The sequence below is a fragment of the Triticum urartu genome, chromosome 1, assembly GCF_003073215.2.
Source record: "Triticum urartu cultivar G1812 chromosome 1, Tu2.1, whole genome shotgun sequence".
NCBI lineage: Eukaryota > Viridiplantae > Streptophyta > Magnoliopsida > Poales > Poaceae > Triticum > Triticum urartu.
The window spans coordinates 13438323-13462704 of NC_053022.1; the positions used below are offsets into that span (position 1 = coordinate 13438323).

Below are 24382 nucleotides of genomic sequence, written 5' to 3' on the forward strand. Positions count from 1 at the left end.
TCTGGCATCTATATATGCACCTTTTAATTGATATATACTTGTATATTGCCATACTGTTCAGAACAAAATTTCAAGCTTTTTATTGTTTCTGAAGTAGCCAATTCAAGATTTTCTTAAAGCAGCAAGTTTCAAGGCTTATAAGCTGTAAACATCTTACCTAGAGCGAATGGGGGACTGGAGCCAGTTCCATTGCGGTCTTATATTCCGAATCTGAAAGAAACTAGCACAATAAGGAGGCCTCTGAATCAGAGTTCAGCACAAAGTACGACAGACGAGTTAAGTTCGTCGTGTATTAGGCTGTCCTCGTCGTCACACTCTAGTGTCGTGAGTCCTCTGCTTCGCTTTCTAAATGCTTCATTCGTCACACAGCAATCGACTCGCTCTATCAACGCATCGAGACACAAGCTCGTAATTTCTCAAGAAAGAAATGGATACAGTTTTTTATGCTTATTTTCGGAGGAGATTTGCTGGTATCATCCTTCTCAATAGATTTGTTAGGCACAACGAACACGATGATAGACTCAGTTAGATTGCCGTCCGCAGATGACCTCGGTTAATAGATCATCACTTGTCAAGTTTGTCTTGCTCCTCCCGCAAGGAAGGGATCGGATGAGTCGAAGAGAGCTGATAGTGGGCCATACTGGTCAGTGGGACAATTCGGGCAGGCCCACATGTCCGTGACTCTGGGTCGTTTTTGGAATCAATACAGTCAAAGAGTCTTGATCTCATGATAACGGTTGATAGTGGCAAAGACGGAAAATGAACCAACGGACTCATATCCATAAATAGCAGAAAAGTATGCAAGCTCGTAATTCCAATGTGAAGTAGTAGTAGCATTGATACAAAAAAGAAAGGGAAGAAGAAAATGCAGAGACGGCAGGGACAACATATGGTGATCTGCATCCTGGTATCCTAGCACAGCACCACTCTACACAACTATACACAGCAGCAAAAGTAACAATTAACCTCATGAACAAGATACCAGAAACTGCTGGCAATCTACCGCGGTTACTGGTTAGTACAGCCATTTGTTCCGAAAGCTAACAGCCATCTACAACAAACATACCAAAACTAGACTTGTGATTGGTTTGAGGAACCCCTACGGTTTTTTCCAAGTATTTAACAAAAAACTACCACATTTCGTGCAACCGTGCCTACAAACTACCACTTTACAATTTTTTATCGAAAATTACCACTTTTCGACTAATCATTGACTAAAAACTACCATGTGTGAAAAGTGTCCGGTTCGGCCAGTTTAAACCTGTTTATGACAGGTTGGGCCCACTCGTCAGAACTAAAAAAGTCTACTCCATTAACTTTGACCGTCAACCTGTGGGGTCCATATGTCAGTTTTATCTTCTCCCCGACCATGTTCCCTGTCACTCGTCTAGAGCGCGCTGCCGGTGTGGGTTCGCTCGCCGTCGTGGCACCCACCTCTCCGAGGGCTGAAACCATGTCTAGGAGCGCCACCTAGCCGCACCGCATCCTATTGGCAAAGGAATCATCCTAGAAGCCCCCGAATCGCCTCGCTGAGTTCGTGCTTCCCCGCCTCCGGTGGACCTCAACCTCGCCGGATTCGCCGCCTTAGAGTGCTTCTGGCCCCTCCCTCGACCTCCTCAAGTGAGTGCTCCTAAAGTGATACACGTCGTCGTCCTCGAGCTGTTCATCCCCGAGCCATCTTGCCCATGAGCACCCGCTCCGGGAGCCACCGCGTAGCCGGAAGCTCCCGTCCTTCCCCGCCTCTCATGAGCCTACGTGCTGCTGGTGATCCCTAGAGTTCCCTTCCTCTGGCTCCGTCGGCCGCCACAATCGAATCAGCAGCTAGCTCCTGTACCTATACGTGCGCATCCGGCTGGGACAAATCAATCCACCTGCTTCAGAGGTTAGCTTGGCTAGTTTGTACGTGGTGATTTTCTGGGCCAAGAGCATCGTTCAGGTGCTAGCTTCAGTTCACGGAATCCCTAGAGGTTAGCTTCAGTTCACCGGAGATGCAGCGGCGACCACGGTCGCGAGGCAGAGGAGGAGCCATCGGTCCTGGTAGGGAGACCGGGTCAAGGGTGGTGCACCGTCGGGATCTAGGAGGTCGCCCCCCGCAGGCCATCAAGTCCGGCGAGGAGCTCCGGGACGGCCTAGGCACGCGCGCGGTAGACGGGGACTTCCCCTGATCTGATCTAGATCCTCCATAGAGAAGATATAACTGACATGTGGATCCCACAGGTTGACGGTCAAAGTTAACGGAGTAGACTTTTTTAGTTCTGACGAGTGGGCCCAACCTGTCATAAACAGGTTTAAACTGACCGAACCGGACACTTTTCACATATGGTAGTTTTTAGTTAATGATTAGTCGAGAAGTGGTAGTTTTCTGTAAAATTTTGTAAAGTGGTAGTTTGTAGGCACGGTTGCACGAAATGTGATAGTTTTTTTTGTTAAATAATTGTTTTTTCCCTTTAATTAAGAGAGGAAAGTGCGAGACACATGTCCGAACCAAGGTTCGAACCAGCGCCGGCTGTGAGGCGCCACTGCGCTATGAGCCTATGAGCCCAGCAAACATACCAGGACACCTGACTGTTCTAAGAGAAACCAAAGCTCACTCAGTAGCAGAGCAATACAGGCACAGCCAAAGCCTCGCGCAAACACAAGATGAAATAACTCCCATCAACAGCTTCACCCAGATCCGCCAAGGGAACAACCGCAATGAAGCGAGCAAAGTAAAATCACACATTGCTGATTGCTCTGCACTGCACAAAATACTTCAGCAATAACAGTACAGTTCACCATGAAACGGCATCAAATCAAATGGTTTTTTATCAGGTGTTACAGATCACCCAAGATTTATTGAGACTGTAAACAAGGGTGAAAATACAGAATACTAGAGCAAAATGGAAACGGATCACTCAATAACTTCAATTATTACAGAGAACTGAGAAAGGGAAATGTAGACAGGTACATGATTATTCACCGAAACACCGACCAGCGCCATTTTGTCACTCATCCTGTGACATGAAGTCCGCAGATTCTCTAGTCATTTCCAGCATGGGCCGGTTGGGGTTGGGGTGTGCATTGACCATGCTCTTGAAAGCTCCCTCCGCTGCCTCCACATAGGCAGCACTGACGCCCTCGCAAAATATGACGATAGAAACGCAAGCAAGGCTGGAGAGATGCTGGATGCCAAAATCAAAACCAGCACCAACAGATTTGAACTTAGATAAATAAACATGGAGATCAAGTTTCTTCAGGTTAGGCATAGCGCCCACTTCAAACGTCAGCTGCGAAAAACTGAACTTCAACTCGAGCCTCTCTAACTGTTCAAATCCTGAACTTATGATGATAGGCCCTAAGCAGCCAGAGTAAAGCTTGAATTCAACCAGAGTTGGTATGCTTCCAACTGTACGCAGATCATCTTGCTCTATCTCATCCCCACCACTGATATATAATTTTTCTAGGTTGGCAAGTGAAAGCAGCCATTTGTTCATCCAACACATGCGTCCACGGCGGAGATAGACCTCTCGGATGCTATTGAGAGCAGGCAAGAACGGATGTCCTATGAAGCCATCCTTTTCTCTCAAATAAAATGTAACATAGAGGTTGCTAAGTCTGCCTGCATCCAGTTTAGAGAGGGAGGACACCAACCTTTTTTCCTTGGAACTTCCCTTGCCAGATTTAAGAATATCATTGGTGTCCCAAATAATTCCCAGCTTACGCAAACCCGTTAATTTGCCCAGCTCATTCAGAAAGTTAACTGATTGGCTGAAGGCATTTATATCACCAAGCTCTTGCAACCTCTTCATATTTCCAATAAGATCAGGCAATTTAGTTTCATCTGAAACAAACAGACGCTGCAGTTGTCTTAGACGAGTAATGGATCCAGGCATCTCAACTAATTCCGTAAATGATGCATCAAGTGTTTCTAGGAACCCCATATCTCCAATCTGTATGGGAAGCTCAGTTACATCTGTTCCAGAGATGTTCAAGTACCTTAATAGAGGATTTCTTCCAATATCTTTGACATGATGATTCCCCAACTCCGAGCAATCTTGTACGTCGAGCACACGCAGAGCATTTGACTTCACAGAGGAAATTAATTGCCCAAGATGCCCAGAAGCACCGAGAGATCGAGCATGCGATAAATCCAGTTGTGCGATACATGATGGATCTTTATTTGCAAACAGAGAGAGACGACGTACTTTGTAATCTAGCCTTGATTGATTACTTGTCAAAGTACAAAAATTCTCTTCCATGGACTTTATCATGAGGAAATCAAGGATAACATTGTGGACTCTGTAGAACCGTGCCTTACCATCATATGGCACGCCCACTGATTCTATTAAACTTCTGTTAACAAGCTCATATAAATATCTCTCTCCTACTTGAACAAGATCTTCCCCATCTTGATAGCGAATGAAGCCCTCTGAAATCCATCTGTGTACTAACCGCTCCTTTTCAATCAAACAATCTTCGGGAAACATAGCCAAATACAATAGACAACTTCTTAGATGAGGGGGAAGGTCAAAGTAACTCAGAGATAATATGTATTTCATAGCATCAATGTCAGGCTTCTTGTGTCTTTCTGCAAAGACACTAGAGAGTCCCACGTGACCCCACTCTTCTTTGTTTTCCTCAGCAGCCAGCAATATAGATATGGCATTGATGGCCAGTGGTAAACCACCACATTTTTTTAAGACATCCTTCGAGACTTCTTTCAATTCAGGGGGAACTCCCTTTTCATGACCAAATACTCGGTTCAAAAATAGCTTCTCCGAGTCAGCAACACTAAGTGGTTGGATATTGTAGACAAGATCCCCGTTAGAAGAGCAACATGATTTAGCTACATCATAAATACGTGTTGTGGTCATTATTACACTGCCACAACTATTCTTGCATAACGCACATTTCAAAACATCCCATGTCTTCATATCCCATATATCATCGATTATCACAAAGTACCTGCAAAGTATAGGAAAAAATTATTCAATATTTTTTCTGACAAAAACAAATGCACAGTAGATGGCCCATCCATTTACCAAGGATAAATTTGGTCATACAAATTATAATAGTTCTAATCTTAATTAGCGAGTTACTAGGTGTGTGAAAAGTAAGGTTATGAATTTCGGTACTCCTTTTCAATAAATTAGATTAATTCCTATTTTGGGTTCCTTGTTATGTTCCCATGACAAAGTTTACTCTCTTGTCTCTCTGCACACGGTCGCCCGTCAGTGCCTTCTTCCCCAACATCGAGAACAGTGGGTCCCAGGCGTGTTAGACGGTAGTGTGCGAGCAGGTGGCCGTGCATGAGCTCCTGGTGTGGAGTATGGTGTGGGAGGCGAAGGTGGAGGCAATGGCAGCAAAGCGGAGGCGGCGAGTCTGAACCCTGAACGCCCTTGCTGCCAGGAGGTCCGAACGCCTGGCCGGAACAGCAGTACGGTGACTGCAGCAAACGTCGTGTCGCACGGACGCAGACTGCAGCGGCCAGCGGGTGTCGTGCCGCGCAGGCGAGGACTACAGCGAGTGTGGTCCGTGCCTGTCAAATTGCCTTTCATCGTAATCGTAGCCAACAACATCCCCCGAGCCATGCCAAATTGCTGTTAGGCTCCACCTCGTCTAGATGAATTCTCCCCGCGAAGGAATGCCAAGGGAGCTCCCATGCAGTTCTCGTCTTCTTTGTATCTGGTGGAATTCCACCGCTCTGCCGATCTACACATCTTGCCTCCCGTTCTCTTGTGATGTCCACCGATGTCGCCAACTTCAGCAGGGTGGAATTTACTTAATAACTCCCATCCGCACTAAAGGAACCATTTTGTTTGAATAACCAACTAACTCAACTGAAGTTCCTATCGTTACACATACTGCAGTCTCACGGAAAATAAATTTTACATAGCAAATCAAATACGTTTGTATAGATGAGAGAGCAAAATTAGAAGATATAAAAACCATTAGTTAGCCTCATTATGCTCCCCTGGTATCCAATCTATTTTAGTAGTACGACCAATCAAGTGTCCAAAAGAAAAAGAGTAGTACTACCAATCGCAACACGACTAAAATGTTATTAAAACTATCTTTTGAATAACGGACGTAGGCACTAGCTAGTGGCATTGCGTACATACATACCTTTTATCTTGTAGGAGATCTCTGATTTGATCGACGAGTTTTGGAATCTCGCTTTCATCGGAAGAATAATCTTGAGCGTGGAATTGAGACAGTACACATTTTAAAATGGTTGCCATATCAGGGCTTCGTGAAATTGATACAAAAGCCCGATATTCAAAGTTTATTCTAAGCTCGTCGTAGACCTGTTTGGCAAGAGTTGTCTTCCCTAAACCCGCACAACCAACAATAGAGACAACCTTCTGTTCATCCTCCCCGTTTCTCAGCCACTTAACAAGCTCATATTTCGGACCATCAATGCCTACAAGGTCGGCTGCACATGTATCGACTGTGCACAATCTAGGGTCAACGAATTCTGTTCTTGCGGGACAGACATCCTCAACCCTGCAGTATCTTTCACATCTATCATGGGCCTCCAGGATTTGGCTCTTGATGTCTCTCATATCTTTGGCTATCTGATGGCGGTTCTTGACGGGTAACAAATTATTGAATTTGATCATGTGCTTCTTGATGCCACTCTTGGGACAGGCGTGATGGAGCATAAGTGACATGGAGTTGTCAATCTTGTCCTCAATATCATATGAGAGCTCCCGCACAAAGTCAGCACAACTCTTGTCAAACTGTTCATGTTCCTCCGTGTCCGCCACCATGAGGAGGAATGATTGCATGGCCCTGAGGACATCATGGATGATAATGATGTCGCGGCCAACACCTCTGAGCAGCTTGTATTCTAAAATGGTTCGCAACTTTGTCTGGAGGGAACCCATTGCTCCCGTGGATGCGCTCACCAGACATGGTGCCATTGTTGCTCAGTGCTCACTCAGAGTTGTTCACTCTCCATAGTTCCGTATCAGCTCTGAAATGGCAAATTAACGCATCGGTGGTGTGGACGGGTAAAGATGCATGTTTCCTTTTATATAGGCAATCTGCTAAACAATTCAGAGTTCAGACCTCGGTGGATTGAACGGCATACAGGCAAGGGTCGTCGGTGGAGCTAGCACCAAACCGTCGAGCGTACAGTGAAGAGTGGCCCAAAATCAAGATCCTGGTACAACACAAAATGAATACCAAATCCACACCAATTAGAACCGAGGAAGCGCAAAGCAACCCCGAGCCGGGAACCAAGCACAAGAGATCCTAGCTAGACAAAGACAAGTACCTAGTGCTTGATCCAAGCTCCATGGGCGTGATGCTTGGAGCCGTCGTAGCTGCCCATCCGAGACCGTGGCGTATGCCCCCAAACAGGGGGCTCGGCGGCGGCGCTCGCTCGGGCTCGAGCTTCGCGGTCGTCTGGATCTAGCTAGAAGGGGGGAGCAGGACTGTTGGAAGAAAGGGGATTTTTTGCTGTACGCGACCAAACTGAATCGGAGACTGGAGACAAGGGAACGAGGTCCCCTAACGTACACTGCAGAGAGACGTTGATGCGTCTAGGCCGTTCTTTTCGCATCCAACGGCAGGAGGTGAAAACACAACTCATAACAGCATCTCTACAGATCCAATAAAAGGGGCCATCCCGAATAATAACAGTGCTTCTTATGGAGCTGTCATTCGTTGCAGCAGCCGTTGCTCGAATGGAGCATGTAGCTGACGTGGTTACTACTGAATCGGAAGCGCCGCGTCAAGGACTTTTGCTCCTTCAGAGTCAGGGATGTGAGAAGGTTGTGGTCCAAACTGATAACGTGACTACTGTTGATGCACTAAATAAAAACGAGGGTTACTCGTTGGTTGGTGGTTGCACCGATTCTCAATCTCAATGAATGTCCAAGTCTACTTGCCAATTCCGGAAAGGTTCTTACTGAACATTGTAATAGGGAGTTGAATATGGTTGCCCATGAGCTAGCTAGTTTTGGGAGGTCTAATCCATCGATGTTGTGGTCGGATACACCACCACGTTTTATTTTGTCTTTATTTATTAGCAGATGATGTACTTGTGATTTAAGTTAATAAAGCTTGTCATGCAGGCCTTCCCCTAAAAAAAGGGTCATCCGGAATAATAACCGCCGATTTAGCAGACGAGAGTGTTTTTTCCGCTCCGAATAGATCCCGCAAAGTCGATCATCCTGTAAACTCTTTTGCGGGATCCTGCATAGTTCGTGTCGTTTCCGTCATATCTACGGGATTCGGCCCTTTTTTTCGGTTCCCCTATCCTTTGCGCCAAGAAAACTTCGGCCACCTTCCGTTCCTACCTCATGCACCGTCGACGCCTCCGATCTCACCTCCGACTTCGCCGTCCGGCCTCGCCGCGCTGCCAACCACCCGGATGGAGTACCCACAACATCGGGGTGCCCCATATCATGTGTCACCGCCAATAAGTATGCCAACACTCAGTCCTCTAGCACTTCCCGCGGTCGTGCATCCAGGTGCCACCCCAACATCTAACGTTGCCGACAGCAAGAGGAAGCGACACGGGAATCACCTCGTTCAAGGGGGCATAGCCGGCGCGGCACCATCTCCTTCCGTCCCCGCTCTGGTTCCTCTCGTCGTGGCCGCTGGCTCAAGGAAGAAGACCGCCTTCACCGCCCAGTCCAATGCGCTGGCAAAGCCCTCGAGGAAGAAGGTGGTCACGGCAAGAGGCCGGGCTCCTCCTCCACCTCCGGCAGGCCACATTCTCCCCGATCGCGGCCACTTCACCAGTCACGCTTACCATGTGTTCGATGAAACGTCCACGAGGTAAAAAAATATTTTGCTCGAAACGCTCCGGTGATCTTTGCTGCGACTTTGAAGCACCTGTTTGAGCTTTTCCCAATGAAATTTGTAGCCAAAGTGTAGGATCGAAAGTATGTCTAGAGGGGGGTGATTAGACTACTTGACCAAATAAAAACTTAAACTTAACCTTTTCCCAATTTTAGTTCTTGGCAGATTTTAGCTAATTTAGGACAAGTCAAGCAATCATCACATAATTCAAGCAAGCATGCAAAGAGTATATAGGCAGCGGAAAAGTAAAGCATGCAACTTGCAAGAATGTAAAGGGAAGGGTTTGGAGAATTCAAACGCAATTGGAGACACGGATGTTTTTCCCGTGGTTCGGATAGGTGGTGCTATCCTACATCCACGTTGATGGAGACTTCAACCCACGAAGGGTAACGGTTGCGCGAGTCCACACAGGGCTCCACCCAAGGGTAACGGTTGCGCGAGTCCACACAGGGCTCCACCCACGAAGGGTCCACGAAGAAGCAACCACCCACAAAGGGTCCACGAAGAAGCAACCTTGTCTATCCCACCATGGCCATCGCCCACACAGGACTTGCCTCACTAGCGGTAGATCTTCACGAAGTAGGCGATCTCCTTGCCCTTACAAACTCCTTGGTTCAACTCCACAATCTTGTCGGAGGCTCCCAAGTGACACCTAGCCAATCTAGGAGACACCACTCTCCAAGAAGTAACAAATGGTGTGTAGTAATGAACTCCTTGCTCTTGTGCTTCAAATGATAGTCTCCCCAACACTCAACTCTCTCTCATAGGATTTGGATTTGTGGAAAGAAGATTTGAGTGGAAAGCAACTTGGAAGGCTAGAGATCAAGATTCATATGGTAGGAATGGAATATCTTGGTCTCAACACATGAGTAGGTGGTTCTCTCTCAGAACATATGAGTTGGAATGGTGTGTGTGTTCTGATGGCTCTCTCGAATGAGAAGGAGGTGGAGGGGTATATATAGCCTCCACACAAAATCCAACCGTTACACAGTTTTCCAATCTCGGTGGGACCGAATCAATAAACTCGGTCGGACCGAAAATGTAAACCTAGTGACCGTTAGAGATTTTCGGTGGGACTGACATGCAACTCGGTAGGACCGATATGGTTAGGGTTTGGGCATAACGTAATCTCGGTGAGACCGATTACACAAACTCGGTGAGACCGAATTTGGTAATTAGCTAACCAGAGAGTTGGTCAGGCAAACTCGGTGGGACCGATTTGCTCTTTCGGTGAGACCGAGTGGAACTCGGTGAGACCGAAAAGTTACAAAGGGGAAACACTGAGTTTACATTGCAATCTCGGTGGGACCGATTCGCTCTTTCGGTGAGACCGAAAAGTTACGAAAGGGAAACAGAGAGTTTGCAATCCCATCTCGGTGAGACCGAGATCCCTATCGGTTGAACCGAAGTGCTAGGGTTTGGCAGTGGCTTATGACAAGTGAAACTCGGTGGCGCCGGATAGAAAGAATCGGTATGACCGAGTTTGGCTTAGGGTTTAGGTCATATGTGGATATCGGAAAGTAGTTGAGGGTTTTGGAGCATATCACTAAGCACATGAAGCAAGAGGCTCATTAAGCAACACCTCATCCCTCCTTGATAGTATTGGCTTTTCCTAAAGACTCAATGTGATCTTGGATCACTAAAATATAAAATGAAGAGTCTTGAGCTTTGAGCTTGAGCCAATCCTTTGTCCTTAGCATTTTGAGGGTTCCACTTTCACATCCATGCCATGCCAATCATTGAGCTTTCCTGAAATAATTCATCTTGGAATAGCTAGCATTAGCTCAATGAGCTATATGTTGTTATGAATTACCAAAACCACCTAGGGATAGTTGCACTTTCAATCTCCCCCTTTTTGGTAATTGATGACAACATATAGATCAAAGCTTCGACAAATGATAATAAGCATGAAATATATCGTCGCTTTGAGAAATATGTGATAAGTAAGAGCTCCCCCTAAATTTGTGCATATTTAAAATTTGCTTTGGACTACAAATGCACAAAGAGTTAGAGTCATGGTTACTCTTCCATGTCACATACATCTTGGTGGAGCGCTCAAAATGATAAGAATGAAATACATGCACTCATCACCAAGAAAAGTGAATGATCACACAAGATAGATAGTATGATAGCAATAAGCAAGCATTAAGTGTAGCTTATGATCAAACACATGATCATCAATGTCTCACAAATAATGACGTAGTATCTCAAGCACTCAAAAGCAAACAAGTTTGAAAAACCACCAAATAAAGCAAGAGAGAAAAGCAACACACTCTCTCTCGAAGCCTATGATCTATACATCTTCTCCCCCTTTGGCAACAAGTTACCAAAAAGTTCCTAGAAAATGCATAGTGCTAAATCGACGCTCAAGCTTGATCTTCTGGTGGTGGTGGAGTCCGGATCACTCCAAGGACGAAGGCTTCGGTAGATGCTGAAGTAGACGCTGGAGTTGGAGCTGAAGTAGATGATGGAGCTGAGGCTGTAGCTGGTGCTGAAGTGGTGGCTCTGGTGTCAGCAACTGGCACGGCAGATGACCTCGGGCCTCGTGGCACTCTGGAAAAGGCATGAGTGGTAGTCCTGCCTCTCCTCTCCTGCATGTCCTCCTGGAGCTGCTCCACTGCAGACTGAACTTCCGTTACTTTGACATCCAAGTCATAGAACTTCTGTTCCATGATTCTCTCTAGGCTCTGCTGATTCTGAGTGAGGGTGGCCAGACTTTGCTCAATCCTCAGCGTGGATGCAATCAAGTAACCAAGCTGCTCTTGTTTGGTCTTCAAGAAATACTCAGATGCCTCCTCTTGAGTAGGCATCTTCGCAGCTTTATCCTTCCTCGCCTTCTCCTTCTTTGCAAATGCTTGGGCAGATGATGGCTCGTTCTCAGTCATGACAACTTGATTGTCCTCGAAATCTGGACGGATGGGCAGGTGTTCCTTGTGCAATAGATATATGCCCGTGCCCATCTTGGAGTTGATGAGCTCCTGAATTTGAGGGGCATATCCGCAGCTCCTCTTCTGATCTGCTGCAGTCCTCTTGATAGTTTCCACTATGAGGCTCATCACCTTGAACTTCTGAGGCACATCAAACACATGTAGCAAGTTGATAGCATGGCCTCTGATCATCTTGTGATCACCTGACTTGGGCAATAAGGTGTGCCTCAAGATCCAATTGATAGTCGGGAGCCCTGACAGAAGGTAATGTACTGATCCAAACTTGAAGGTATCAAGTGCTTCATTTGGGATCTCCTTGTACATATTCGACATCGAGTTGTGGTCCATCTTCTTCTTGGCATAGATATTCAAGTCATCATCTTGCTCCTCTGGGGCATTAATGATCTGTGCCCACTCAGCAACTGTGAATTGGTACCTTGTACCCTCAGACATCCAAGTGATCCTCCCATCTGGATAAAAGTGAGCTGTGGAGTAGAACTGCATGATAAGCTCCTCGTTCCACTTTGTGAGCTTCTGCCCAACAAAGTCAGCTACTCCACAAGCTATGAAGTTGTCTTGTACTCCAGGATAGTGCTCTTCGTTTTCCTTAATGTAGGTCCAGTCAACCCATCTCATGTCACAGACGATTGGCTTCTTATCTAGCAAAACAGTCTCATAAAAATCCTGCTGCTCCTTGGTGTGAAACCTGTAGTCCACTGCAGTCCTTCTCCTTGAAGCATATGGGTCTGCTTCTCTCCATTTCCTCAGCCCTGAATCTCTCCTGAGCTTCATGTCCTCAGCCACAGGATGAGCATCGTTGTGGTCTGGGATCTTGGGCTTTAGCTTTCTCAGGACATTCTCTTCCTCTTCTTCAGCAACAGTCTCAGGCACTGGGGCCTTGTTCTTCTCAGCTGCAGGAATGTTCCTTGTATTTCTCTTAGGCTTTGGCTTTGGAGCTGGCTTGGCCTTGGAAGCAGCTCCCCCTGATTTTATGGCATCTCCCATTAGCTTGGGTGCCTTGGGCGCTGGTGCAGCTGCCTCTTCTTCTTCTTCCTCTTCCATGATGGAAGCTTTGCCAAGTACTCTAGCAACAGTCTTCTTCACCCTTTCCTTCCTTTTCTTGCCGTCAGCTGCAACTGGCTCTATGAGCTTCTCAGTTGACATTCTGGCCTTTGACATTGGTTGCCTGCCTGCTGGCCTTTTGATTTTCAGACCTGGCTTAGTGCCTTGAGCTGGCTCAACTCTCTTGGAAGTGGCCTCTTCCTCTGCCATATAGTCCTCATCTTCGGAATCTGAAGTCCTCTTCTTCCTTTGTCTCGTGGCAGCCTTTGGCAAATTGCTAGGAGTGCTCCTGCTTCCTTCATCAGAAGAACTTGAGGGACTAGTGCCCTCACTCATCACCACTTGTTGCTCTGACATATTTTGGCTATCACTTTGATCAAACATGCTGCAAACTGACTGCTGACCCTGTGAATAGATTATAGAAGAGATAGAAAAGATGAGCATCACAAAATGCAGAGATTTTTGCAAAAGAATGATCCAGAAACTTAGTTTTAGTTTCCCACTGAAATCATCTCGGATCTACCGATTTTCAAACTCGGTGATACCGAAGCAGTTTTGGAACCTAAACTAGTGAACTCGGTAGGACCGAGTCACAGTTCGGTGGCACCGAGACTGCTAGGGTTTCACTGAGTTCAAAAATCGGTCACACCGATAAGTAATTCTCAGTCAGACCAAATCTCACTTGTGCAATGGCATGAGCCAAATCGGTGGGACCGAGTTTTTCAACTCGGTGGGTCTGAGATAGTTTCGGCGGAAACCTAAACCTAGAATTTTCGAATCAAACCTAATCTATGAGCGTTTTGACTGGATAGGAGTGTTTCAATCGTGGCTAGAATCAATATGATCACAATGTGCTAGGAATCAGATTGGGGAATAGCACAAAGATCAAGTCCATACCCTAGTTCGGCGGGGACTTGCTACGACGGCAACGGCGGGGCAGAATTCCCGTTGACGGTGATGGAGACCAGCGACTGGAGGCTGCTGGCGGCGAGAAGACGACCCGGAGACCTCGAGGGCAGAGCAGGCTATCGCGCGGGCGAAGGGGTTCGGAGAAATTTCCAAAATTTTGCCCGTGACTATATATAGCCCGACCCTGTCGGTGTGACCGAGTGGAACAACTCGGTGGCACCGAGATTCATAACTGCAAGCAGTTACTGAAACTCGGTGTGACCGAAAGGTTCAAATCGGTTGCACCGAGATCGAAAACCTAGATCAACTTAATGATCTCGGTAGGACCGAAAGTGGAGTATCGGTCAGACCGAGAATCATAAAGAGGTTTTGGAAGTTTAAGTCTATGATGAATCGGGACTCCGAGTGCTCCTCACACAGAGTGGTTCGAATCTGACTTGATCAAATTTTGTGATGCAGCATGAATAGAGTTTGAGACGAGGAAAGCATAGATAGCTAGAGGAGGTTCTTAGGCATTCTTGTCCATCCACTTGGCAAAGGAAGATAAAACCGAACAATCAAAACAACAAGTGGATGTCCTCGAATGAGTAAATTATGCAACCAGCATGCTCACACAATAAGATGGCAGATGAAATATGTGGCAAGGCATGCACAACCAATTCTAGCATCTATCAAGCAATTTGCGATGACAAGGTCATCTATATATGAGTATATTGACTTAGGAATCAAGTGAGAACACTTGATCATAGGTCATACTCATCGTTTAAGCTCAAGTGGGGTTACCACTTTTACATAAAGCATTGGTTTGTTCACATCTTTAGAGTTGCTTTAGCTCAAGTCTTAGAGTAAAGCTCCCCCTAGATGTGATATCCCCCCTAAGAGGGATGAACTAACCTTGGGTTTTGTCGATGATGACTTCATGTAGATATTGAAGATGTGGATGCTCAATGTTGATGTAGATCTCTTGGAGCTATCCATTTGAGTGAATTGTACTTTCAATACCTACATGGGTTAGTCCCACAAGGAACAAACAAGGATATCCGTAGACATAGAGTGATACACACAAAGATGGTGTCCATGAAAACTTTAGGTTACCTTGTCCCTTTTCTTACCAACAAGAGGGTTTGTGACTCCTTGAACTAGTGCAAGATGTGGAAGTTGATTGCACTTGTTCTTTCCAAAATGATAAGAGTGAAGTATGTTGGCGGAGTCACCCTCAAGAACTCTCTAGTTCTTCTTCTTTTGGATCCACATCATCTTGATGGGAATCCTTGGAGTTGTAGTCGTACTTGATGAAGTGGAACTTGAAGTAGTCTTGGGAATCCACTTGACTAAGGTCTTTGGAGCTTCTTCAAATGCATCAATTTCCTCTTGAAGCTTGTCCTTGCCTTTTTGCTTGTAGTCTTGTGGTAGAAGATCATCTTGAGCTTGTGTCCCCTTGAAAGAAGTATACTTCTCTTGTTGAGGGACAAACTTTGTCTTGGGGTATTGATCTTCTTCCCACTCAACTCCATTGGCATTGAACTTTCGTTCAAAACCAACACCTTGATTCTTCCGGTGCATTCCTTGCTTGCGCACAATTTCCTCGAATTGCTTACTCCTGGCAAGGCTTTTGTACACTCCTTTCTCTATAATTCCCTTCAATAAGCTATTTTCTTTCTCAAGTGTAACTTGGCTAAGAGAATCATTAGTGGAATCAAGAGAGCTACTAGAAGCAACAATATTGGATTTAGCATGATCATTGTTACTACTAGAGGAAGAATCTTTCTTGTTACTAGACTTGACTTGAGGCATGTAAGTGGATAAGAGTAAACGCTTGGCAATGTAAGAAGAACTTTTCTTGCAGAGATCATCATTGGTTGCCTTTAAGAACTCATGCTCTTGCTCAAGATTGAGCTTTTCAAAGCGTAATTTCTCATGAGCTCTTAAAAGTTCTCGATGATCTTCGAAGATGGTTTCATGAGCTAACTTAAGAGTGTTTAGTTCTTTAGTTAGGGCCTCAATCTTCTCCTTATCATTGTCATTCGTTTTATCTTGATTAGCATGTTTAATTGACATTTCATCATAGTATTCATCACTAGAGTTGTCACCAAGCAAATCATCACCTAACAAGTCATCTTCATCACTATTGAAATCAACATACTCGGGGTGTGTTACCTTAGGACCTTTGGCCATGAAGCATATTCCAATTCCTTCATTTGGTGAGTCAAATATGTCGTAGGAGTTGGTTGACACAAGTGCTAGATCGGCAACACCTTCATCTTGAGTATCTTCGGAGTCGGAGTAATAACTTCTCTCGGGGTGGCTGTTGGAGTCGGAGCCGGATACCCATTCACCAACATGAGCTTGATGTCTTCGTCTTGTGTAGCTCCTTGATGATTTTTCCTTCCTTTCCGAATCCTTGCTTCTCCGTGAGTATCTTCGTTCATAACGATCATCTCTACTCCTTCTCTCTCTTGGTGGTGATCCTTTGCTTCTTCTTTTTGGAGAATCTTCTCTTCTCTTGTAGGGAGCCGTACACTCATTGGAATAGTGTCCGGGTCTTCCACAATTGTAGCAGTTTCGCTCTCGACTAGAAGATCTTTTGTCATTGTAGGACCTTGACTTGGAGTTTCTATCTTTGCTTCTACTCTTGTAGAACTTGTTGAAGTTCTTCACCATTAAGCTCAATTCTTCATTGAAGTCTTGTTTCTCACTTGATGATGTAGGGGCTTCACATGAGGCTTTATAGGCACCACTTGATTTGTTGTGAAGTTCCTCTTTATCCTTAAGTGACATCTCATGAGCAACAATTCTTCCAATCACCTCCGTTGGCTTGAGATCTTTGTTATTTGGCATCATTTGGATCAATGTGCACACGGTATCATATTTTCCATCCAAGGCTCTTAGAATCTTCTTGATGATGAATTTATCGGTCATCTCTTCACTTCCTAAGCTGGCAATCTCATTTGTGATGAGAGCAAGCCTAGAGTACATTTCAGCGACACCTTCACCATCCTTCATCTTGAACTTGTCAAGTTGGCTTTGAAGCACATCCAACTTGGATTCCTTGACGGAGTCGGTACCTTCGTGCATATCAATCAAAGTGTCCCAAATTCCCTTTGCATTCTCAAGGCGGCTGATTTTGTTGAATTCTTCAGGGCACAATCCGTTGAAGAGAATATCACAAGCTTGAGCATTGTATTGCAACATCTTCAACTCATCCGCGGTAGCTTCACGGTTCGGTTCTCTCCCATCAAAGAAGTCACCTTGCAAACCAACACACACAATAGCCCAAACGGCGGGGTTATGTCCAAGAATATGCATTTTCATTTTATGCTTCCAACTAGCAAAATTAGTACCATCAAAGTAAGGACCTCTACGGTGATAATTTCCCTCGCTAGACGCCATACTCTCCTAGGTTGTGAAACCAAGGCTATGACCACCAAAAGCTATGGAGATCAAAGCAAATGGAGACCAAAGCTCTGATACCACTTGTAGGATCGAAAGTATGTCTAGAGGGGGGTGATTAGACTACTTGACCAAATAAAAACTTAACCTTTTCCCAATTAACCTTTTCCCAATTTTAGTTCTTGGCAGATTTTAGCTAATTTAGGACAAGTCAAGCAATCATCACATAATTCAAGCAAGCATGCAAAGAGTATATAGGCAGCGGAAAGTAAAGCATGCAACTTGCAAGAATGTAAAGGGAAGGGTTTGGAGAATTCAAACGCAATTGGAGACACGGATGTTTTTCCCGTGGTTCGGATAGGTGGTGCTATCCTACATCCACGTTGATGGAGACTTCAACCCACGAAGGGTAACGGTTGCGCGAGTCCACACAGGGCTCCACCCAAGGGTAACGGTTGCGCGAGTCCACACAGGGCTCCACCCACGAAGGCCACGAGCAACCACCCACAAAGGGTCCACGAAGAAGCAACCTTGTCTATCCCACCATGGCCATCGCCCACACAGGACTTGCCTCACTAGCGGTAGATCTTCACGAAGTAGGCGATCTCCTTGCCCTTACAAACTCCTTGGTTCAACTCCACAATCTTGTCGGAGGCTCCCAAGTGACACCTAGCCAATCTAGGAGACACCACTCTCCAAGAAGTAACAAATGGTGTGTAGGTAATGAACTCCTTGCTCTTGTGCTTCAAATGATAGTCTCCCCAACACTCAACTCTCTCTCATAGGATTTTGGATTTGGTGAAAGAAGATTGAGTGGAAAGCAACTTGGGAAGGCTAGAGATCAAGATTCATATGGGTAGGAATGGAATATCTTGGTCTCAAACACATGAGTTAGGTGGTTCTCTCTCAGAACATATGAGTTGGAATGGTTGGTGTGTGTTCTGATGGCTCTCTCATCGAATTGAGAAGGAGGTGAGGGTATATATAGCCTCCACACAAATCCAAACCGTTACACAGTTTTCCAATCTTGGTGGGACCGAATCAACAAACTCCGGTCGGACCAAAATGATAAACCTAGTGACGTTAGAGATTTTTCGGGTGGGACTGACATGCAACTCGGTTAGGACCGATATGGTTAGGGTTTGGCATAACCTAATCTCGGGAGACCGATTACACAAACTCGGTGAGACCGAATTTTGGTAATTAGCTAACCAGAGAGTTGGTCAGGCAAACTCGGTGGGACCGATTTGCTCTTTCGGACAATTGAGACCGAAAAGTTACAAAGGGGAAACACTGAGTTTTACATTGCAATCTCAGTGGGACCGATTCGTCTTTCGGTGAGACCGAAAAGTTACGAAAGGGAAACAGAGAGTTTGCAATCCCATCTCGGTGAGACCGAGATCCCTATCGGTAGAACCGAATTGCTAGGGTTTGGCAGTGGCTAATGACAAGTGAAACTCGGTGGCGCCGGATAGGAAGAATCGGTAGGACCGAGTTTGGCTTAGGGTTTAGGTCATATGTGGATATGGGAAAGTAGTTGAGGGTTTTGGAGCATATCACTAAGCACATGAAGCAAGAGGCTCATTAAGCAACACCTCATCCCTCCTTGATAGTATTGGCTTTTCCTAAAGGACTCAATGTGATCTTGGATCACTAAAATATAAAATGAAGAGTCTTGAGCTTTTGAGCTTGAGCCAATCCTTTGTCCTTAGCATTTTGAGGGTTCCACTTTCACATCCATGCCATGCCAATCATTGAGCTTTCCTGAAATAATCATCTTGGAATAGCCATCTTGGAATAGCATTAGCTCAATGAGCTATATGTTGTTATGAATTACCAAAACCACCTAGGGATAGTTGCACTTTCACAAAGCATGCACTCAACCTATACCAAAATGTTGGCGAAGAATGCGGTGAATTTGTGTGCTCCCCTTGATGATTTTGCTACGCCTCACGTGAAGGTCGAGGTGGAGGTGGATCAAGCAAAGACAATGGTGATGAAGTGGAAGTGATTCTGGAGGCCGAGTACGATGCTAGGGTGGAGAGGACTGGCAACTACATGGAGATGGAGGATGTGTGATTGATTCAAGCATGGGAGAGTGTCTCACTTGACGTGGTGGTCGGCAAGTATCAAAGCTATGGGAATTATTGGCAAAGGACCAAGGACAAATACCACCAAATCATCACATTCCCTTCCGGTCGGTCCTTGAAGTCACTTCGAGGCCATTGTGATATCTCCTTTTTGTTGACCTGGTATTGAAACTAAAAGGAGTATCCCGCACCAATTTCCCTAGAGGTGACCCTGGGTTATCGAACCCACGAGAGGAAGATTCCCTTGAAGCGATGGTCTGTAGCAAGCTTTTACTAAATTGTCAAATCCAGCTTTTGACCGGATCTGTAAGCAAATAGTGATTCAAACACTTATAATAAAAAGAAGGTATGGGGATGAGGTCTTAATGCCCCCATACCTTATCGGACTACTCACACATGGATATCAGATCGCGGGAAGAGATCATTAAAGAACACATCTTGAGATTGATTGCTTGATTGCAATATGTCTTACAATAGATGCCTTGTGTGATGCACGATTACAAGTATGAACTAGATGAGAGAGGACTATGGTGGTGGAGATGGCTATGGAGGTGAAGATGGCGGCTGCTAGGGTTTTTGGATGATGAAGATGAATGGGTTGTGGATGTGCTTGACGCTCCTCCTCTGCTTCATTTGTTGACATTTCGACGGGGTCCGCTTAATAAAAATTGTTGGGGTGGACGAACTGCCTCGGTTTTCATGCCAAACGACTGCTCATGCGAGTGCTCGCGGTCGCATGGAACACCGTCTTCTGCTCTGGAGTCCCTCTGACGCCTCCTGATGATTTGTTTCTTCTCCATTCTCCCCCTTTCTTATCTCCCATGTTATATCTCCCCTTTTTAGCCCATTTCCTATGAAAAAATATTAAATAGAGGATTTGTGGAATCCTTTGCATTCATTAGTCATTAGTGGCATTATCGGAGCGAATATCTCTACTTTAGTGAAATATCTCGGTTGAAACAAGGTTGAAATGAGTGTAAAAATATCAGTCATCAACTCCCCCAAGCCTAAACTTGATCATCCTCGATCAACATAAAGTGAAATCCGAATCATAAGGAACTCAGTTGTTTAAACTGAAATAACGAGAAGGTTTTGGTTCACTTACGATCAGTATGCCTAGATAGCCTCCCGCTTCTTGACCTGAAAACTTATCGTAGATATAGCGGTGGCATGGTTATAGTGCAAGTGTTAGTGAAGTAAATATAATCAACACAAAGTTTCTAATCTACTAGATAAAACAACTTTGCAACACTTCATTTCATTTAATCTAGACAACACTTGCTTGTTGGGAATGCACGGAAGAGTTTCTAAGATAGAGCCATGAAAACATAACTTAGGGAGTAGAAAGCATGTAGTGAAACATGATGCTCAAGTGCTCTTGAACACACCCACAATTGTTTCTCCCTCTAGGCTCTTAAACACTTTGTTTCAATCATTGTTTGTTGGAACTTTGATTGTTATGTGAAGGAGATTATGCCAAATAAGTGATCATGCATAGGTTTCCGCTATGGCTTAATGTTTGGGAACTTGGGCCTTTAGCAATAATGTCTCTTTCGATCTCTTTTGACCAGTCCCCTTTATTTACCACATACACACCCATTCAAGAGAAAATCCGAATAATATTTGTTTATAGTGTTGTCACTACATACGGTAACAAACTCATAGCCGAAAGCCATCACTCTTGGTGGATCATTCATTAGCCAACGGAGTCCTTGGCATAACATCAAGAAGGGTAATGAAGCCACATTTACACACGTAAATGTGTATATAGTAGCATAGCCCATACTACCAGTCGAAGGCTGTAACACCATGTTGAGATTTACAACACAGATTTTTTGCATAATCTCACCCATCTTTCAACTAAGTTTCTCTAGACAATTTAATCCACAAGTGCTATCAAGTCCATTAAAATTAACAACATGGGGTTGAGCATGTTCAAACATCATTTCCCTGCAATTTCTCAAATCCCAAGTCTTGAAAAACTTTCTCTTGTGCAAAGTTACACTTGGTTAATTTCATTTCATTTTTAAAATGGTCCCACGACAAGTCTTAGTTGTCTAAACTAAAGAAAACAAAGGCTACAAAATTATTTCAGCTACTAGAGCAAAACCTTTGTATCAACTATCAAGACTCACTCCCGTCCACACATATTACACATACTGCAACTACATCTACTCTAAGTGTCCAAGTGCAAAAGACGGGGGTTGTAGGACATACCTTCACGGCTGTGAATTTACACACTTCTCTTTCTTACTCTTGTAGTCCTTGTTGTTTTGGCATAGATCAACTCCTTTGAAAATAATGCAAATGAACTCCAAGGGGCTAAATTGAAGGAAATATGCCCTAGAGGCAATAATAAAGTTGTTACTTTTATATTTCCTTATTCATGATAAATATTTGTTATTCATGCTAGAATTGTATTGATCAAAAACCTTAATACATGTGTGAATACATAAACAAACACCGTGTCCCTAGTGAGCCTCTACTAGACTAGCTCGTTGATCAAAGATGGTTAAGGTTTCCTAACCATAGACATGAGTTGTCATTTGATAGCGGGATCACATCATTAGGAGAATGATGTGATGGACAAGACACATCCGTTAGCATAACATATTGATCGTTCAGTTTATTGCTATTGCTTTCTTCATGTCAAATACATATTCCTTTGACTATGAGATTATGCAACTCCTAGATATCAGATGAATGAAGGAAATATGCCCTAGACGCAATAATAAATTTATTATTTATATTTCCTTCTATCATGATAAATGTTTATTCATGCTATAATTGTATTAATCGGAAACTTGGTACATGTGTGAATACATAGACAAACTGAGTGTCACTAGTATGCCTCTACTTGACTAGCTCGTTAATCAAAGATGGTTAAGTTTCCTAGCCATGGAAAAAGAGTTGTCATTTGATTAACGGGATCACATCATTAGAGAATGATGTGATTGACTTGACCCATCCGTTAGCTTAGCACGATGATCGTTTAGTTTGTTGCTATTGCTTTCTTCATAACTTATACATGTTCCTATGACTATGAGATTATGCAAATCCCGAATACCAGAGGAACACTTAGTGTGCTATCAAACGTCACAACGTAACTGGGTGACGATAAAGATGCTCTACAGGTGTCTCCGATGGTGTTTATTGAGTTGGCATAGATCGAGATTAGGATTTGTCACTCCGTGTATTGGAGAGGTATCTCTGGGCCCTCTCGGTAATGCACATCACTATAAGCCTTGCAAGCAATGTGACTAATGAGTTAGTTACGGGATGTTGCATTACGGAATGAGTAAAGAGACTTGCCGGTAACGAGGTTGAACTAGGTATTGAGATACCGACGATCGAATCTCGGGCAAGTAACATACCAATGACAAAGGGAACAACGTATGTTGTTTTGCGGTTTGACCGATAAAGATCTTCATAGAATATGTAGGAGCCAATATGAGCATCCAGGTTCCGCTATTGGTTATTGACCGGAGATGAGTCTTGGTCATGTCTACATAGTTCTCGAACCCGTAGGGTCCGCACGCTTAACGTTCAGTGACGATCGGTATTATGAGTTTATGTGTTTTGATGTACCGAATATAGTTCGGAGTCCCGGATTTGATCACGGACATGATGAGGAGTCTTGAAATGGTCGAGACATAAAGATTGATATATTGGACGGCTATATTCGAACACTGGAAGTGTCCCGGGTGATTTCGGAGAAAACCGTAGTGCCGGAGGGTTACCGGAACCCCCCCCCCCCCTAGGGAAAGTTGGGCCTTCATGGGCCATAGGGAAGAGGGGAGGCAGCCCACACGGGGCAGCCGCGCCCCCTCCCTATAGGGAGTCCGAATTGAACTAGGGAGGGGAGCAACCCCCCCTTTCTTCTCATCTTCCTCTCCCTTCCTTCCTTCCCCTTCTCCTCCTAGTAGGACTAGGAAAGGAGGAATCCTACTCCTACTAGGAGGAGGATTCCTCCTCCCTTAGTGCGCCACTAGGGCCGGCCGACCTCTCCCCTTGCTCCTTTATATACGGGGGCAGGGGGCACCATAGAACACACAAGTTGATTGTTTCCAGCCGTGTGCGGTGCCCCCTTCCACCATAATCCACCTCAGTCATATCGTAGCGGTGCTTAGGCGAAGCCCTGTTCCGGTAGCATCATCATCACCGTCATCACGCCATCGTGCTGACGAAGCTCTCCCTCGACACTCTACTGGATCGTGAGTTCATGGGACGTCACCGAGCAGAATGTGTGCAGATTGCGGAGGTGTCGTACTTTCGGTACTAGGATCGGTCGATCGTGAAGATGTACGACTACATTAACCGCGTTGTCATAATGCTTCCGCTTACGGTCTACGAGGGTACGTAGACAACACTCTCCCCTCTCGTCGCTATGCATCACCATGATCTTGCGTGTGCGTAGGATTTTTTTTTTTGAAATTACTGCGTTCCCCAACAGTGGTATCCGAGTCAGGTTTATGTGTAGATGTTATATGCACGAGTAGAACACAAAGGAGTTCTGGGCGTGGTTATATACATATTGCTTGCCGTCACTAGTTGATTCTTGATTCAGCGGTATTATTGGATGAAGCAGCCCAGACCGACATTACGCGTACGCTTACGCGAGACTAGGTCTACCGACGTGCTTCGCACATAGGTGGCTGGTGGGTGTCAGTTTCTCCAACTTTAGTTGAATCGGATTCAATGAACAGGGTTCTTTCTGAAGATCAAAAAGCAATCACTATACCGCGTTGTGGTTTTTGATGCATAGGTAAGAACGGTTCTTGCTCAGCCCGTAGCAGCCACGTAAAACTTGCAACAACAAAGTAGAAGATGTCTAACTTGTTTTTGCAGGGCATGTTGTGATGTGATATGATCAAGACATGATGCTAAAGTTTATTGTATAAGATGATCATGTTTTGTAACGAAGTTATCGGCAACTGGCAGGAGCCATATGGTTGTCGCTTTATTGTATGAAATGCAATCGCCATGTAATTGCTTTACTTTATCACTAAGCGGTAGCGATAGTCGTAGAAGCAATAGTTGGCGAGACGACAACGATGCTTCGATGAAGATCAAGGTGTCAAGCCGGTGACGATGGTGATCATGACGGTTCTTTGGAGATAGAGATCAAAGGCACAAGATGATGATGGCCATATCATATCACTTATATTGATTGCATGTGATGTTTATCCTTTATGCATATTATTTTGC

General features: G+C 44.9%; 2 protein-coding genes across 3 annotated transcripts in view; both read right to left on the minus strand.

Moving 5' to 3' along the window:
* Positions 1 to 2759: 2759 nt before the first annotated feature.
* LOC125542789 (disease resistance protein RGA5-like) lies at positions 2760 to 7482 on the minus strand. Of its 2 annotated transcripts, none has more exons than XM_048705973.1 (4): positions 7262 to 7482; positions 7054 to 7147; positions 6106 to 6958; positions 2760 to 4944 (listed from the first exon to the last, which is right to left on the minus strand). In XM_048705973.1, exons 3-4 carry the CDS (start codon positions 6903 to 6905, stop codon positions 2985 to 2987), a joined length of 2760 nt encoding a protein of 919 aa, XP_048561930.1. In that variant the 5' UTR covers positions 6906 to 6958; positions 7054 to 7147; positions 7262 to 7482; the 3' UTR covers positions 2760 to 2984. The 2 variants fall into 2 exon arrangements, with proteins under 2 accessions (XP_048561930.1, XP_048561922.1); XM_048705965.1 differs by having other exon boundaries at positions 6106 to 6901; positions 6986 to 7147.
* A 13477-nt stretch (positions 7483 to 20959) lies between these two features.
* LOC125532537 (disease resistance protein RGA5-like) overlaps positions 20960 to 24382 on the minus strand; it is a 29326-nt gene continuing 25903 nt past the window's right edge. Inside the window, exon 5 of the mRNA XM_048696572.1 lies at positions 20960 to 20973. Coding sequence (XP_048552529.1) covers positions 20960 to 20973 — 14 coding nt within the window. The remainder of the gene's footprint in view (positions 20974 to 24382) is intronic.

Bases quoted from the DNA above. Each gene is read 5' to 3' on its own strand.
- LOC125542789 (XM_048705965.1), bottom strand. From the start codon at position 7,007: ATGCATCTTTACCCGTCCACAC. The intron at 6,902-6,985 runs CACCGATGCGTT...GAGCAACAATGG, and splicing joins GCATCTTTACCCGTCCACAC to CACCATGTCTGGTGAGCGCA. The intron at 4,945-6,105 runs GTATGTATGTAC...TATACTTTGCAG, and splicing joins GATCTCCTACAAGATAAAAG to GTACTTTGTGATAATCGATG.